General features: G+C 42.5%; 1 protein-coding gene across 4 annotated transcripts in view; it reads right to left on the minus strand.

Annotated features, from left to right (window-relative positions):
* LOC117531069 (arf-GAP with dual PH domain-containing protein 1) overlaps window positions 1–17,811 on the minus strand; it is a 65,938-nt gene that overhangs the window by 3,009 nt on the left and 45,118 nt on the right. For all 4 annotated transcript variants that reach the window (XM_034194096.1, XM_034194099.1, XM_034194097.1 and 1 more), the window contains 6 exons: window positions 12,369–12,481; window positions 12,125–12,271; window positions 6,745–6,828; window positions 2,608–2,670; window positions 1,942–2,013; window positions 1,641–1,869 (listed from right to left, as the gene is read on the minus strand). In XM_034194096.1, coding sequence (XP_034049987.1) covers window positions 1,641–1,869; window positions 1,942–2,013; window positions 2,608–2,670; window positions 6,745–6,828; window positions 12,125–12,271; window positions 12,369–12,481 — 708 coding nt within the window. The remainder of the gene's footprint in view (window positions 1–1,640; window positions 1,870–1,941; window positions 2,014–2,607; window positions 2,671–6,744; window positions 6,829–12,124; window positions 12,272–12,368; window positions 12,482–17,811) is intronic.

Raw genomic sequence — 17,811 nt, forward strand, 5'->3', positions numbered from 1 at the left:
AGTACATGTGTGTGAATGAGAGGGAGCCCAGTGGAATAGTGCAGTTACAAGGAGTAGAAGTGGTGAAAGTAGATGAGTTTAAATATTTGGGGTCAACTGTTCAAAGTAATGGAGAGTGTGGTAGAGAGGTGAAGAAGAGAGTGCAGGCAGGGTGGAGTGGGTGGAGAAAGGTGGCAGGAGTGATTTGTGACTGAAGAATATCAGCAAGAGTGAAGGAGAAAGTTTACAAGACAGTAGTGAGACCAGCTATGTTGTATGGTTTAGAGACGGTGGCACTAACAAAAAGACAGGAGGCAGAGCTGGAGGTGGCAGAGCTGAAGATGTTGAGATTCTTTTTGGGAGTGACAAGAATGGACAAGATTAGGAATGAACATATCAGAGGGACAGCTCAGGTGGGACGGTTTTGAGACAAAGTCAGAGAGGCGAGATTGAGATGGTTTGGACATGTGCAGAAGAGGGACCCAGGGTATATAGGGAGAAGGATGCTGAGGATGGAGCCACCAGGCAGGAGGAGAAGAGGGAGACCAAAGAGGAGGTTTATGGATGTGCTGAGAGAGGACATGCAGGTGGTTGGTGTGACAGAGGAAGATACAGAGGACAGGGTGAGATGGAAACAATTGATCTGCTGTGGCGACCCCTAACGGGAACAGCCAAAAGACAAAGAAGAAGAAGCGACCGAGCTATTTTAGTGACAAATATGACCGAGTGGGCTTATTCATGACCCCATTGGCTTTATATTGGAATACTTCTATATGAATGATTGTTTTAGGGTTTTCATATTTATTTCACTCTCTAATATATTTATCCATCATCCTCTTCATCATCACTCTGGGCATCAAGAATCAGTCTCAGTGCTCATGCAGCTGTAAATCTTGCTGTTCTCTGTCTTTTGGCTTCCTTGAAATACAGTAAAATATAATGATTGAAGTTGGCAAATTACAAAATCATCTGAAGCTATAAGGTTGAAAATCTCACAGATTTTCCTGTGGTCATAAGTGACCCTGTACAAGTTTGGATTAGACTCTCCACATGGATCATAAAATTCTATGAACAAATGCAGGGCAGATAAATTGACAAATTCATGGTAGGAAATTTTTTTCCAATTAAAATTAGAAAAAAATGGTGCACAAAAATATATACCGGGGTCATAAATGACCCGACTCGGTCGACTGAGGGTTAAATGGTAAATTTTGTTTTTAACTGTTGTGCTGATAAACACGGTCGGTCCTCAAAAGTTGGTACACTTGAAATTTTCAACAAGACACCAATGTGCAAGATTCAGGGCTACATTTACAGTTTTCTAAAGTTGATTGTAGTTCTCTGGAGTAGGAAACCTTTCCGCGCTGTTCCTCTGCCCCCCTTAAAGTCCTAATTTGTCTTTAAGTTGCACGATTATTAAGCTCACAAAGACATTCAAACCTGACCTTTTAACCAGTTACATTTAAAGGGCTCATATGGTGTAAAATCTGTTTTGATGTACCTTTTAAAGTCAAATATAACTTCCATATTCTGTGTACGTCCACATCCAATACTTCTGGCTTTGGGATGTGTCCTCTCATTATTGTTTTGGCTAAAACCCTGCTGTCGAATCATGTGTGCAACTCGACAGACGATGTCACTAACAGCTAAGTTTCTGGTACCTGCATATTCCTGTGGCCTCATTGGTCGGTTGATGACCCTTTGGAAGGCAGTGATCCAGTCGCGCTGTTCAGCTTCTGTCTCACAGGCGAACAGGAACTTTCTGTCTGGTGTGACGATGGTGATGCCGTGGTTCCAGTGGCAGCCCTGAGTGGACGGAGGCAGGCCAGCCTGAACGGTGTAGCTGTTCTCCTTACTGCCGATGAAGACCTCGCCTCGGGCGTAGGCGTCCTGTGGGAGACAGAAGGAAGCGTGAACACGCAACGTGACGGGTTTGAATGCAAGAAAGGGTGCAGATCTCACCAGAGGGTCTTTGAAATACATGAGTCTCCTGTCGTCCATCGTAAACCATCTCTTCTTGAAGCCTTCTGTGTGCTGACGCAAAGAAGGAGAAAGTTCTCAACACAGAGCAGATGTGCATGAAACCAAAGTCAGACCTGCTTCAGGCCACAGCCCTTGTTTAGTCTTTGTCCTTGTGCTGACCCCTTTAATGACTCTGGTTTGCATTTTTGACCTTGCCTTAGCCACAGCCTTTGAATCTGTCTTGCTGTGTCTCTGAACTGTGCTTGTTTTCTGGACCACGACTCTGCCTTACAGCTGTCTGTACTTCTGCATTGCTGACTGTCATTCTGTGTACCGTACCACTGCCTGAAGACAAGATCAAGCCTTTTTTGATGACAAATGCAGACTCAGCCGTGAGTCTGCATTTGTGTACACATCCTGTTTGTGCCACGTCATGAATCCTGACACCCATTACTTCCTCATCACCTCTGTTCCCTTCGCCAACATGCCCAAGTTTAAAATTAGACAAAATATTTATGGATATACAAATAATAAATAAAAGCTACGGGATTTAAATGACATGCTACTTTTCATTTATTTGGGCTTCTATATGTCCTTGTCCTGTGTGAAATGATGATAACTTCAATCACCTGCAAAGCTGAGAGTGAGTGTAACCACAGGACAAACCTTTGGGCCTGTTTTCTCCATAAAGCCTTCTTTCATGAAGTTTCGGGTCAGTTTGGGCACCAACTAGAGTAAAAAAGACACCCCCCCCCCAAAAAAAAGACAATCAGAACCAGCAGAGATTCAATCATGTAAAATAGAGGTCTCAAACTCATTCCAGAAAGAGCCGAGAGGGTGCAGGTTTTCTTTGTAACCACCAAATCTGCAGCAGAAAAGGAGAGTGACGGATGGAGACAAGCAATGTTCTTGAGGTGGAAAAAAGTGGTTCTAGTGATGTGATTGATGTGGTGTTCAAAAGACAAGTTGGTTTCAAAGATGCCTCCAAGGCCGCAGATATGAGGGGAGGGAGACGGGGTGGAGTTACCAGTGTTGAGGCAGAAGTTATGGGTGGTGTTGATGAGGGATTTGGGACCAATATTGATTATTTCAGATTTGTCGCAGTTGAATTTGAGAAAGTTAATTTGCATCCAGGGCTTATACTCAGTGAGGCAGTCGAGTGAGTCGCAGTGATGATGGATTTGGTGGAAATGTAGAGGTGGACATCGTCAGCATAACATTAAGGAAGACCATGATGACATATGATTTTACCAAGGGGAATAAACTTGGGTATCAAGAATCAGTTCTTTTCGAGAATCGTTAAGAAATGATTCGATCCACCGACATCAATAGTCTTTTTGCTTAATGATTCCCTTATTGATCCTTTAAAGCGGCCGTTGTTTTTGAGGGTGTTTGTCTGGAAAATGATCATGTCTCTATGGTGATTACAGACCCTGCAGCGGGTTTGTAATCTGCTTCTGCAGCGCAGCTCCGATTTGAAGCTTGAAGCAATGAAGCAGTGCTCCGATTCGCTGCTTTGTTGGTTCTTTGATTCAATGCCTTTCAGAAGCAGCAAGTCCGCTTCTTAACTCCTCTCAAAGCCATTTAAAGATGTCAATTGTGAGTCACTTTTGTGCTGATTAAAGTCACTAACTGGGACTCTTGTCTTCTTGCACTCAAGAAACGAGAATCATCCTCCGTTCCGTTCGCACAGCTCCAAAGGCTGCGCAGCTCTCTGCCGAGTCAAGTTAGAGTCCGGCTGGAATTAATACCTTCAAAGTGAATCACTGTTTAAATCAAATGACACCTCTTTCCAAACACTGTAACACAGACAACAAACTAGAATCAACCAAAATGTTTTTCCTCCCAAAATGAGACATCCTGCGTTCTTTATGAATTACATAGATGCTGACGTGCAGCCGGCTGGGCTCAGCTCAGAGGTACAGAGTTAGATTTGTGCCATTAATGTCTGAAAGGAAACGCTTTTGAGAAAAACTACAGATTTTTTTATTTCTATTTAAGTTCAGAGATCAAGGGTCCAGTGACCAATTTCATATTTATTTAACTCAATAAAATGTTGCTGACATATAAAAGTTGTAAAGCCTACTTTTACTACACAGAAAATTCACAGGAGGTATTGATAAAGCAATTGATAAGGAATCAATATCAATAAGTTATGTTTGTAGCATGGCCCAAGCAGAGGGTCACCCCTTTGAGTCTGGTCTGCTGGAGGTTTCTTCCTCAGAGGGAGTTTTTCCTTACCACTGTTGCTCTGGGGGTTAGTAAGGTCAGACCTTACCTGTGTGAAGCGCTTTGAGGCAACTCTGTTGTGATTTGGCGCTATATAAATGAAAATAAATTGAAATTGAAATTAAATTGAAATTGTGGAATCGAAAATGGCATCGATATCAATAAAATCTCATCATTATCCATCCCTAAAGGGGAAGCATGTAGGGGATGAAGAGGAGAGGAGCCCTGGGAGACCCCTTGGGACAAAGGGGCGATGGAGGAGGTGCAGTTACTGATGTTGATGAATTGTTGTCTGTTTGTGAGATCAGACCGTAGCAGGTAAGAGCAGTGTGGGTGATGTTGAGTGAGGATTGAAGGCAGAAAAGAAGAATGGTGTGATTAATTGTGTCAAAAGCTGCGGTGAGGTCGAAGAGGACGACAATGCTGAGATTAGCAGAGTCTGAGGAAAGGAGGAGATCATTGGAGACTTTGAGAAGGGCTGTTTCAGTACTGTTTTTTGGAGTGAAAACTGGATTGAAAAGGTTCAAACAGGTCATTGGAGATGAGGTGGGCTTTAAGTTGGGAGGTGAGAACATGTTCAAGAAGCTTTGATAAGAAGGAAAGATGTTTGTGATGAGGCCAGGATGGAGTCCAGGTTTTTTGAGGATGGGGTGACAACAGCCAGTTTGACTTTTGAGGGATGAGACCAGAGCTGAAGGAAGAGCTGATGATGTCTGTGATCAGAGTGGAAGAGACTGGAAAACAGTCCTTAACAAGAGTGGATGGGATCCAGAACACAGGTGGAGCTTGTCATACCTGCCATGAGGTTGTGGAGCTCAGTGGGAGACACACAGGAGAACTGAGACGGGGGACTGAGTGGTGAAGGGGGGAGAGAGAGGTGGGGGGCGCTGAGGTCACTGTAGATGGTGTCAATTTTTGTTTGCAAAAAGGAAAGGAAGGTGTTACATTCGTCAACTGTGATAGAAGCAGAGGTGCTGTCGCTGGATTAGAGAAGTGTGCTAATGGTGTAAAAAAGAGTGTGTGGGTTGATGGAGACAGAGTGTTTGATGTGGAACAGGCGTCTTTATAGTGTTGGAGATAATCAGCGCCGGCTTGGAGATGTACGGCGAGGCCAGTTTTCTTGTGAAGTCTTTCAGGCTGGTGTTTATGAGTTTTCATTTGACTGAGTTCAGCAGTACACCAGGGTGCAGAGTGAGTGAATGAGATGGTTTTGATTTTAATGGGAGTCAGCTGAGAGGCTGATAGAGCAGAAGATGAGACAGAATTTATGTTCCTGAAGGATATGTTGTGTTTGTCCTTTGGAATGGGAATGGGGGTGTCACTATCCATTACGACTGTCAGGTGGTCTGAGATCTTTAGATTGATGCTGGAGAGTTGGGAAAGAGTGAGATCAGTAGAGCAGACCAAATCAAGGATGTGACCACAGCTGTGGGTGGGGAAACTGACATGTTGTGTCAGGTTGAGACAATGTAGCGACATGGTCTGAGTGTGGTGCACTAGCGAGCGGCGAACACCAACATGTAGACAGAAACAGGGGAGGTGATGGTCTACCTATATAAATGCAGTCCATTTACCATTTAACCAGGTATCAACCCGCAGATCAGCCACACGGTACTCCACAGCACGAGCTACAGCAGCAATCCAATAAGGAGGGCAGGCAGCCTGGAAGGGTTACTGAGTGGGTCGCCTTACGAGCCCGCACAATGAATGGAGGTCAGCCACGTGCGGGATGGCTGGCAAGAAAACCAGTCAAAGCCCAGAAGAGAAGACCACAGCAGGATTGCAAGAAGCTGGCTGGCTAAGCAGATGGACTCTTGTTGGCTTGCAATGTAGCAAGCAAAGACCTGGAGATGGATCCGGTAGCGGGACACAGTCCGGCATGGCAGCCAAAGTGCGCCAGCCTCTGCCATCATCATGTGAGTAATTTAAGTAAGTAAGTTGTTTTACTGCCTGGTTCATGACATCACAAAGACCGCTGATGATAAAGACAGACGAGAGAACGTCTGGACTATCACCATCCTGTCCAGAAATTCCCTCTTTTCTTCCAATCAGACAAATCAGACTTCCAATGTCTCAGCAAAAGCACTGACTTTATATTTTGCATCGATATTAAAATATTACAAGGTGCTTTTGTGCCATAAAATGGAAACATTCATGTTGTTGTTGTTGTTGGGGTTCCCTCATGACATCATTTGGGAATCCCATAAGATTTCCTGACTCCCCACAGGGAACACTTGGTGTGACATGTGAATATAGTACAAATGATAAAACCTAATACTGTGTGATTTTGTGTACATTGTAACACCATGTGTGAATTTCATGAACAAATTAAAGTATATTAGAAGAAGAGACTGTTTCAGAACATTTCAGACTAAATCAAAATGTCTGTTAAAAATGTGATCTCTGTTATGTGAAGGAAATTCTGAATGATCGTTCTGTTCCGTTGTTTTTACAGCACATTTTGTTGATCTCACAGCTGATGCTGATGTTGTGACAACGCTGTAAAAAAAAAAAAATCATTCACTAAACTAGTGATAAAACTGGTCGATGACTCCATGAAGGAGTCACCCTCACCTCTTCATCGCTGGCTCCAGGAAAAGCCACCTGCAGGTAATGAAACCGGGCCGCCCTGATGGCGTTGAACCAGTCCACCATCTCCTGCACACACAAACAAACAAACATCATCTGAATGCTTATTTGCACATATGAAATATGACGCTGATGCACTGAACCACTGACAAATCTGATTACAGCAATGGCCTTCAGTATCTGAAGCTGACCAGCAGAGGGAGCAGTGACATCTTTTATTCTATTATTTTATTTCATCTTTTCTCTCAGAGAACTAAAAAAACAAACAAAAAAAACATTTTTGTTGGAAACCCTCAGTGATAGAGGCCACACCCACATCCACAGAGGTTAAAAATCACAATAATGACTGACAGTTAAGGTCGAGGGTGAGGTCTCGCTCATGTTGATGAATTTTAAAAAGGAGCCTGATGCTGCAAATGATTTTTCAAACAGCAACAGGAAATCTAACAGCTGCATTCTTGTACTTTTCAGAGAGAAATACTGTATGAGCAGTATGGAAATACAAACTTCAAGCCATAATAATATAACATCAAATACGAGGTCTGTTAGAAAAGTATCCGACCTTTTTATTTTTTTCAAAAACCTGATGGATTTGAATCACGTGTGCTTGCATGAGCAAACCTTGAACCTTCGTGCGCATGCGTGATTTTTTTCACACCTGTCGGTTGCGTCATTTGCTTGTAAGCAGCCTTTGTGTGAGGATGGGTGGAGTCTCTCGTCGGATTTTTTCTTTGCAAGGAAATGGCGGAACGACTGGAGCAGCGCGACTGCATCAAATTTTGCCAGAAACTGGGCGACAGCCAGGTGGAAACCATTCGGATAATTCAGACGGCTTTCGGTGACGATCCTCTGGGCATCACACAGATTAAGGAGCGGTACAACCGGTTTAAAGACGGCCGCACAACGGTGGAGAGCGAGCCAAAAGCACCACCATGTTGAAGTCTCACAGGACATGCTGTGACATGCCCAGCTCTTCCACCATTCGGAAGATTCAGACAGCTTTCGGTGGCTTTTCAGTCATGTGACTATCCGAGAAATTGTAGACGAGGTGGGCATGTCACAACATGTCCTGTGACTTCAACACGGTGGCGCTTTTGCTGCGCCATCAGCTTCGTGGCGATGAATTTCACTGCAACTCTTTTCATGGCAAAATCTTCTGTCACAGTGAAATGTGCCAAAAAAGTGCTGATGTCCACCTCTTCCGCAATTTCTCGGATAGTCACACGACGGTCCCACATCACCACAGCGTTCACTTTGGAAATGATCTGGTCATTTCAGCATGTTGATGGCCGACCGGAGCGTGGCTCGCTCTCCACCGTTGTGCGGCCGTCTTTAAACCGGTTGTACCGCTCCTTAATCTGTGTGATGCCCAGAGGATCGTCACCGAAAGCCGTCTGAATAATCCGAATGGTTTCCACCTGGCTGTCGCCCAGTTTCTGGCAAAATTTGATGCAGTCGCGCTGCTCCAGTTGTTCCGCCATTTCCTTGCAAAGAAAAAAAAACACGAGAGACTCCACCCATCCTCACACAAAGGCTGCTTACAAACAAATGACGCAACCGACAGGCGTGAAAAAAATCACGCATGCGCACGAAGGTTCAAGGTTTGCTCATGCAAGCACACGTGATTCAAATCCATCAGGTTTTTGAAAAAATATAAAGGTCGGATACTTTTCTAACAGACCTTGTATATATATATATATATATAATTTATTAATTTATATAGCGCCAAATCACGAGTAATCGCCTCAAGGTGCTTCACAAACATTTAAAAGCAGAATAAAATGAAATAAGATTAAAACTCAATAAAAAAAATGTAACCATAAAAGGTAAAATAAGTAAAATAAATAAAAAGAATAAAAAAAGACACACAATCATATAAAATACTAATGATAAAACAGTGTCTTCAGCCTGGCTTTAAAAGTCTCCACAGAGTCCGACTGTTATATCAGTGCAGGCAGATCATTCCACAGAGCTGGAGCGCGGTGAGAGAAAGCTCTGTAACCCGCTGACCTTTTCTTTACCCTCGGGACACACAATAGTCTTGCACCCTGTGAACGCAGAGCCCTTGCAGGCACATAGGACTCAACCAGGCCGGCCAGATGGGGTGCGCCAGTCCGTGAACAATTTTATAGGCCAATAGTAACACCTTAAAATCCGATCTCAAGGAGACCGGGAGCAAGTGAAAGGATTCCAGAACCGGCATAATATGATCAAACCTTCTGCTTCATGTCAGAAGTCTGGCAGCAGCATTTTGAACCAGTTGAAGACTCCTGATGCTGGACTGTGGTAAACCAGAAAACAAAGCATTACAGTAGTCCAATCTAGAAGAGACAAACGCATGAATCAGAGTCTCAGCATCAGCCATAGACAAGATGGGACGAATCTTTGCTATATTTCTTAGATGAAAGAAAGCAGTCCTCGTAACGTCCCTAATTTAGAGGTCAAAGGACAATGTAGGATCAAAGATTACCCCAAGGTTCCTCACTTTGTCAGGATGATGTATAACACATGAACCTAGGCTAAGCGCTAGCTGATCAAATTGATGCCGATGTCTTGCTGGACCAAGAACCATCATTTCAGTCTTATCAGAGTTCAAAAGTAGAAAGTTGCTAGACATCCAACTTCTCACTGCTGCGAGACAGTCCTGTAAAGATTTTATGTGGACAGGATTTCCAGCAGCTATCGGCATATACAACTGAGTGTCATCAGCATAGCAATGAAAAGCAACCCAAAAACAGCGCAAAATGTTCCCAAGGGGTGCCATATACAGGGAAAAAAGCAGGGGACCCAGAACAGATCCCTGCGGAACCCCGAACTTGATGCCCCTAAAGTCAGAGGTAGGGTCATTGCACAAAACACAATGGGAACGACCAGACAGATAAGACGTCAACCACGCAAGAGCAGTTCCAGTAATCCCGAAACAGTTTTCTAGCCTATTAAGTAGAATATGATGATCAACTGTGTCAAACGCAGCACTGAGATCCAACAACACCAATGCTGTAGGAGTATCCGAGTCCATTGCTCGCAGAAGATCATTAACTACTTTAATATGTGCTGTTTCTGTGGAGTGATGTCTTCTAAAAGCAGACTGCAGTGGCTCAAAAAGGTCATTCTCAGTAAGATAGTCCACAAGCTGCCGTGAAACCACCTTTTCCAGAATTTTAGAGAATGATAGATTTGATATCGGCCTATAATTTTTCAATATACCAGGATCAAGATTAGATTTCTTGAGTAGTGGTTTAACCACTGCAGATTTAAAACAATTTGGAACAGATCCAGAGTTTAAAGAAAGGTTAACAATTTCCAGCACAGTCGGCCCAAGAATGGGCCAAAGATCCTTAAACAATTTTGTTGGCATCGGATCAAATAAAAGGTTGTGCTTCTAGTAGACATCACGAGTTTCGTCAGCACACCTTGTGAGATACTGTTAAATTCCATGAATCTAGGTAACACCTCAGTAGTAGTCCCCAGCTCAGTAGCTGGATACAATGATTCAACCAAAGTATGCTGAGATGTGCTCAACCTAATATCTTCTATTTTCTTTTTGAAATAGTCCAGAAAGTCCTGTGCTGAAAAAGGAGAACAGCCAACAGGTGGCTGTCCATGAATAAGAAATGCCACCGTATCAAACAAGAACTTTGAGTTATGCTTGTTTTTGTTGATCAATTCAGAGTAATAGGCCTGCTTCATAGCCAGTAAAGCATGCTTATAATCTAAAATAGCTTCACACCACGCAAGGTGAAACACCTGTAGTTTGGAACTACGCCATTTCCGTTCCAACCCTCTAGCCTTCTTCCTAAGGTCATGCAAATAACTGTTGAACCAGGGTGTCTGTGCTTTGGGAAGGCGTGGTCTTAATAGAGGAGGCGCAATCTTATCAAGTGTGGTTTTTAGCACTAAATTCAGGCTATCTGCAAGACTGTCTACTGACTGAAAATTCATCAAGCTTGAAGTTAAGATTTCAGGTAGTCTCGCTTCGAGTTCAATCAAAGTTGAAGGTTTAATATGTCGCCTCAATGATAGGCAAGGTTGTTGCTCCACTAAATGCGGCAGTGTAATTGTAAACCTAATAAGCGAGTGGTCAGAGACCCCTGATGCAAGAGGCAGGATGTCGATATTTGTGACAGCAAGGCCACATGCAAGAACCAAATCCAGAGTATTACCACTGATATGCGTTGAACCATGAATGAACTGCCGAAATCCTAGTGCATCCATGATTTCCATAAATTATTTACCGAGGGGATCAGAGAGCTTATTTATATGAATGTTAAAGTCACCAATAATCAAAATGTTGTCTACACTAGTTGAAAGACTAGAGATGAACGTGCCAAATTCATCTAAAAAATCAGAATATGGGCCAGGAGGCCTGTAGACAGTGACAATATAACATAGCTGATTTCCAGTTTTATGACCCTGACAGTACTGAGCATCATGGGCATAACGGAGAATCAGATGCTCAAATGAATTATATTTATGACCCCCAACAGTTAATAAAGTAAACCTGGATTTATAAATAAAAGCAACACCCCCGCCTTTCTTCACATCACGTGAAACGTGACTAAAAGTGTACTCCAGTGGGCCTCATTCAGAGGAAGGACAGCTGTGGATTTAAGACAGGTTTCACATAATCCAAGCATATCCAGGTGATGATCCACAATTAAGTCATTCACCAGCAATGACTTCAGAGACAATGATCTGATGTTAATGAGACCCAAACTAAGGATCTCGGTGGGATCAGCAGGTTTTAATGAAGTGTGTATATATATATATATATATATATATATATATATATATATATATATATATATATATATATTGGCCTGATGTCCTTAATGTTGACACCAGGATGAAACCAGATGAGACTAAAAGTCCGGAACTCTGTAAGAACTCCTGCATATTCAGGCCTTCTGGCATTTTGGGTTCTGACAGACAGATGAGGACCAGCGAACCTCTTATTTTGGGCCACACTCACATCTTCTATCAACCATCCATCTGTGTTCTAAACCTGCTTATTCTGCTGAAGACTCTCTTTTAACATGCGTGAAGTCAAATAAAGGTGGACGGGCTGAGCTCGCTGCTCGTGAAGCCTCGCTTGTAATCCACAGAAGGAAAGAATCTTCAAGGAATCAGGGTCTGTACAGCATGCAGGATTTAAATGAACTGCAAAAGACATTCAATGAATCTGATTTCTTGGTTATTTTCCTCATGTCTCACCCAGTGACCTCTCGGAGGGGCTCCAGCAGCCCAGACGAATGGAAAATGGATCGATGGATGGACACGCTGCATTTGTGGAGTGTCTGAGCAGTGAGGCTGTTTGAAACTGTGCCCGCTCGTGGCCACACGCCGTGTGTTTGTGAGCATGTACCTTAGCGTCACTGTGGTAAACGAAGATGTTCCGGGTGCTGTTGTCTTTCAGGTGCGTGATCTGTAGACCGCACGGGTTCCCGATCTTAGCTGGCTGGAAGGTGGCGTTCAAGGTCTCGATTTTCATCACCGCCTTGGGATCTCGGGCCTAGATGGATGCAGCCATCAGGACAACAGCCATTTTATTTTATGAAATATCATTTTTTATAAAAGAACAGAAAACCAGAGCGGCTCGTCTTTATTACATCCTGCTTGTTGAAGTACTTGAGCGCTCCCTCTCTCTCCGACAGGATGAACTTTCGGCTGAGGAACTGACCGTTATCTCGTCCTCGTTTCCATAGAAACCCCTCTCGGTATCCTGGGCAAAGAGAGGGACGGGAAAAGGCAAAGCATCTGAGGGGAATTATCAAAAAAAATCCATCAGACAAGATGAAACATCAGAGTGAAATCAAAGAAAAAGAGAAATCTCATTCAGTACGACAAGAAGAAAACAAGACTAATGATCAGGTCTATTTATAGTGAGACACCACTTCTTCTTTGCTCTATTTCAGTTGCACGATTTGCGTCACTTTGTCTACGTCCGTCACACTATGACAAGATTTCTTTGAAAGCTGTATCTATTATTAAGAAATGTCTCTTCGAAAAGAAGAAACATGAAGATGTCAAACGTCTTCAGAGCAGCAAGACCAGAGTTTAAGATTTCTGCAGACAGGAAACTGAAAGTGGAGTCTAAAGGCAGCTCACTGGAAGAACGGCCCTGCTGAGGAGTTTCTGGGTCACGTTAAGACAAACGTGTTCTCGCCATCATTTCTGAAACCACAAACCTGCGATTCATTGGCGGATTTATGATCTCCTGGAAACTCTGTGTTCTGTCAAATGTGTTGCTTTTATTCAGATGGACTGAGAGGAAGCACTTTGCTTTGATGGATTTTATGGTTATGTGATACTGTCGAGTCCATAAATATTTGGACATATCTGGTTTTATTAAAGTTGCCTCACAGCAGGATGCAGTTGAAAGCAGATTATTTATGAGAAGGAAATAAGAATCTTTCATTTTGTGATACAATCACCAAATTTGGCACAGTGATACTTGTATTTTTTGCAATAAATAAATAAATAAATAAAAAATGTTAGCCACTGACATTTTCAAGATGATGGACATTTTTTTTCAAAGATGGCTGCTGGAAATATGTATTTTCATCATATATTAGCACCATCTTGGTTTATTACAGTATTGAACTTGTTAAATATTGCATTGTGGACTCGGAGGGATTAGAAATGAACTTCAGACACTATTTTCATGCTTTTTAGATGGACTTTTTTAGACTGTCTTATCATTAATCTAATTTGTTTTCATGTTTGCTTTGTAATTTCTTTTTATTCTACTGTGTTTTATCTTTTTATTGTGCTTTTCTTGATTTTAAGCCATCACTTGACCCAGCTATCTTAGCTAATTATAGGCCAATCTCCAAGCTTCCTTTTCTCTCAAAAATTCTTGAAAGGGTAGTTGTAAAACAGCTAACTGATCATCTGCAGAGGAATGGTCTATTTGAAGAGTTTCAGTCAGGTTTTAGAATTCATCATAGTACAGAAACAGCATTAGTGAAGGTTACAAATTATCTTCTTATGGCCTCGGACAGTGGACTCATCTCTGTGCTTGTTCTGTTAGACCTCAGTGCTGCTTTTGATACTGTTGACCATAAAATTTTATTACAGAGATTAGAGCATGCCATAGGTATTAAAGGCACTGCGCTGCGGTGGTTTGAATCATATTTGTCTAATAGATTACAATTTGTTCATGTAAATGGGGAATCTTCTTCACAGACTAAAGTTAATTATGGAGTTCCACAAGGTTCTGTGCTAGGACCAATTTTATTCACTTTATACATGCTTCCCTTAGGCAGTATTATTAGACGGTATTGCTTAAATTTTCATTGTTATGCAGATGATACCCAGCTTTATCTATCCATGAAGCCAGAGGACACACACCAATTAGCTAAACTGCAGGATTGTCTTACAGACATAAAGACATGGATGACCTCTAATTTCCTGCTTTTAAACTCAGATAAAACTGAAGTTATTGTACTTGGCCCCACAAATCTTAGAAACATGGTGTCTAACCAGATCCTTACTCTGGATGGCATTACCCTGACCTCTAGTAATACTGTGAGAAATCTTGGAGTCATTTTTGATCAGGATATGTCATTCAAAGCGCATATTAAACAAATATGTAGGACTGCTTTTTTGCATTTACGCAATATCTCTAAAATCAGAAAGGTCTTGTCTCAGAGTGATGCTGAAAAACTAATTCATGCATTTATTTCCTCTATTTATTTCCTCTCTGGACTATTGTAATTCATTATTATCAGGTTGTCCTAAAAGTTCCCTAAAAAGCCTTCAGTTAATTCAAAATGCTGCAGCTAGAGTGCTGACGGGGACTAGAAGGAGAGAGCATATCTCACCCATATTGGCCTCTCTTCATTGGCTTCCTGTTAATTCTAGAATAGAATTTAAAATTCTTCTTCTTACTTATAAGGTTTTGAATAATCAGGTCCCATCTTATCTTAGGGACCTCGTAGTACCATATCGCCCCAATAGAGCGCTTCGCTCTCAGACTGCAGGCTTACTTGTAGTTCCTAGGGTTTGTAAAAGTAGAATGGGAGGCAGAGCCTTCAGCTTTCAGGCTCCTCTCCTGTGGAACCAGCTCCCAATTCAGATCAGGGAGACAGACACCCTCTCTACTTTTAAGATTAGGCTTAAAACTTTCCTTTTTGCTAAGGCTTATAGTTAGGGCTGGATCAGGTGACCCTGAACCATCCCTTAGTTATGCTGCTATAGACGTAGACTGCTGGGGGGTTCCCATGATGCACTGTTTCTTTCTCTTTTTGCTCTGTATGCACCACTCTGCATTTAATTATTAGTGATCGATCTCTGCTCCCCTCCACAGCATGTCTTTTTCCTGGTTCTCTCCCTCAGCCCCAACCAGTCCCAGCAGAAGACTGCCCCTCCCTGAGCCTGGTTCTGCTGGAGGTTTCTTCCTGTTAAAAGGGAGATTTTCCTTCCCACTATAGCCAAGTGCTTGCTCACAGGGGGTCGTTTTGACCGTTGGGGTTTTACATAATTATTGTACGGCCTTGCCTTACAATATAAAGCGCCTTGGGGCAACTGTTTGTTGTGATTTGGCGCTATATAAAAAAATCGATTGATTGATTGATTGATTGAATTTAGATTTTAAATTATTTTGTATTGTTATGAATTGTGTGAAGCACCTTGGGGTGACTTTGTCGTGAGTTGGCGCTATATAAATTAATAAATTGAAACTGAAATTGACTGTATGTTTTTATTAAGTGTACATACACACTGCAGAAAGTGCGGTAGTGTTTGGGGTGTAGTAGTAGTCAAGGTTGTACTTTTGCTTTTGGGTGAACAGTAGTCCTCACTGCTTACCGAACTCTGACCTATGGGTCAAAGTTGTTGCTTGTACACCATGATGGCCACACCCCAATAAACTGCGTCGTCTTGCGAGCTGAACGAGGTCACGGCGGCACACAGACAGATTCTCTGTGATGGAGTTTGCTTTGTTTCTGTTTTGGTGCATCAAGACTGGAAACTTTCAGAACAGACTGTTGAACAGATAAAACAAAGACTTCAACATTATACCCCCCCCCCCCCCCCAAAAAAAAAAAAAAAATTCATATGGCTAGTGGCTTTTTTAAAGAAAAAAACTTCTCAGAAGTGTTGATACCAAATTTGTTGTTTGTATCATCAACAGACTGATTCTTCCTCGTATCTGCTGCACGGTGGAACAACGACGTTCAGTTCCTGGTTCAAGACCACCTGTTCTCCATTTACAGCTGGAGGTGCATGTGTTAAAATAAGACATGTAGAAAAATGCAAATGTACTGCATGTGTGGTGTTAAATGTGTGTGAGCTGAAACGATGGAATTTCAGATTTCCAGTGAACGCTGCGGCGCCCGTGACGCGGCCTCACAGTCGGAGGTCAGCTGCTGAGCTTCTCATTCAGCTTTGTGAGCATTTAACCTTTTGTTTTGCTGACTCTTCCTCCTTCTCCTCTTTTCCTCTGTCTGCAGTCACTCTTTCTGACATGAACTCTTCACCTACGTGAGCATTACCTCATCGATCAATACCCTCCAACCCGCCACACTCCTCCTCCGCCCGGATCGATGCTCACACTGAGCCACTGTGGAGGCCAGGTTACGTCACATAATCAATCTACCTCCCCCCCACCCACCCACTAAAGGCTCAGATAAGCTGATCAGAAGATGCTGTGCACTTAGCAGTGACAGAAGAAATGAATGCACAAACGACAAAATGACTCAGTAATGTGTTTCTTCTGCAAGTGTGTGTGTGTGTGTGTGTATGTGAATGCATGTGCCAGGTTTTCCACTGCAACAGTAAATGTATGAGCTCATTGCTGGCCAATGAGAAAGCACTGTCTTCAACGAGACATGAAATGTACACGAACACAAGCCGCATTAATGTTCACACCGTCCTCCATATGAGCTTCCGCCACCAACAATGACAACCAAAAACACAACCTGTTTATTTGATCCTATACCAACAAAACTGTTTAAGGACCTGTGGTCCACTCTTGGGCCGACTGTGCTGGAAATTATTAATCTTTCTTTAACTTCTGTATCTGTTCCTAAATGTTTCAAATCTGCAGTGATTAAACCATTACTTAAGAAACCTAATCTTGACCCTGGTGTATTGAAAAACTATTGGCGGATATCAAATCTATCATTTTGCTCTAAAATTCTGGATAAAGTGGTGTCACGGCAGCTCGTAGACTATCTTACTGAGAATAATATCTTTGAGCCACTGCAGTCTACTTTTAGAAAATATCATTCCACAGAGACGGCTCTCACTAAAGTGGTGAATGATCTTCTGCTTACAATGGATTCGGACACCACTACGGTTCTGTTGCTGTTAGATCTCAGTGCTGCATTTGATACAGTGGATCATCATATTCTACTTGATAGGCTGGAAAATCATTTTGGGATTACTGGGAGTGCCCTTGCATGGCTGACGTCATACTTGACCAGTCGTTCTCACTGTGTTTTGTACAGTAACACTACCTCTAACCTTAGTGGCATGAAATTTGGGGTTCCACAGGGGTCCATCTTAGACCCCCTGCTTTTCTCCCTTTATATAGCTCCCCTTGGGCACATATTATGGCGTTTTGGGATTACCTTTCACTGCTATGTTGATGATACTCAGTTATACATGCCGATAACTGCTGGTAATCTCATTCACATAAAATCCGTAGAAGATTGCCTTGCAGCAGTGAGAAGTTGGATGTCTAGAAACTTCCTACTTTTAAACTCTGATAACACTGAAATGATGGTTCTTGGTCCAGTGAGACATCAGCATCAATTTGACCAGTTAACGCTCAGCCTAGGTTCTTGTGTCATACGTCACACTGACAAAGTGAGGAACCTTGGGGTAATTTTTGATCCTACATTGTCCTTTGACCTCTACATTAGAAATATTACTAGGACTGCTTTCTTCTACCTGCGAAATATAGTGAAGATTCGTCCCATCCTGTCTATGGCTGATGCTGAGACCCTGATCCATGCATTTATCTCTTCTAGATTGGACTACTGCAATGTTCTATTTTCTGGTTTACCACAGTCTAGCATTAGGGGTCTCCAATTGGTTCAAAAT

Source organism: Thalassophryne amazonica, chromosome 18, assembly GCF_902500255.1.
Source record: "Thalassophryne amazonica chromosome 18, fThaAma1.1, whole genome shotgun sequence".
Lineage (NCBI taxonomy): Eukaryota > Metazoa > Chordata > Actinopteri > Batrachoidiformes > Batrachoididae > Thalassophryne > Thalassophryne amazonica.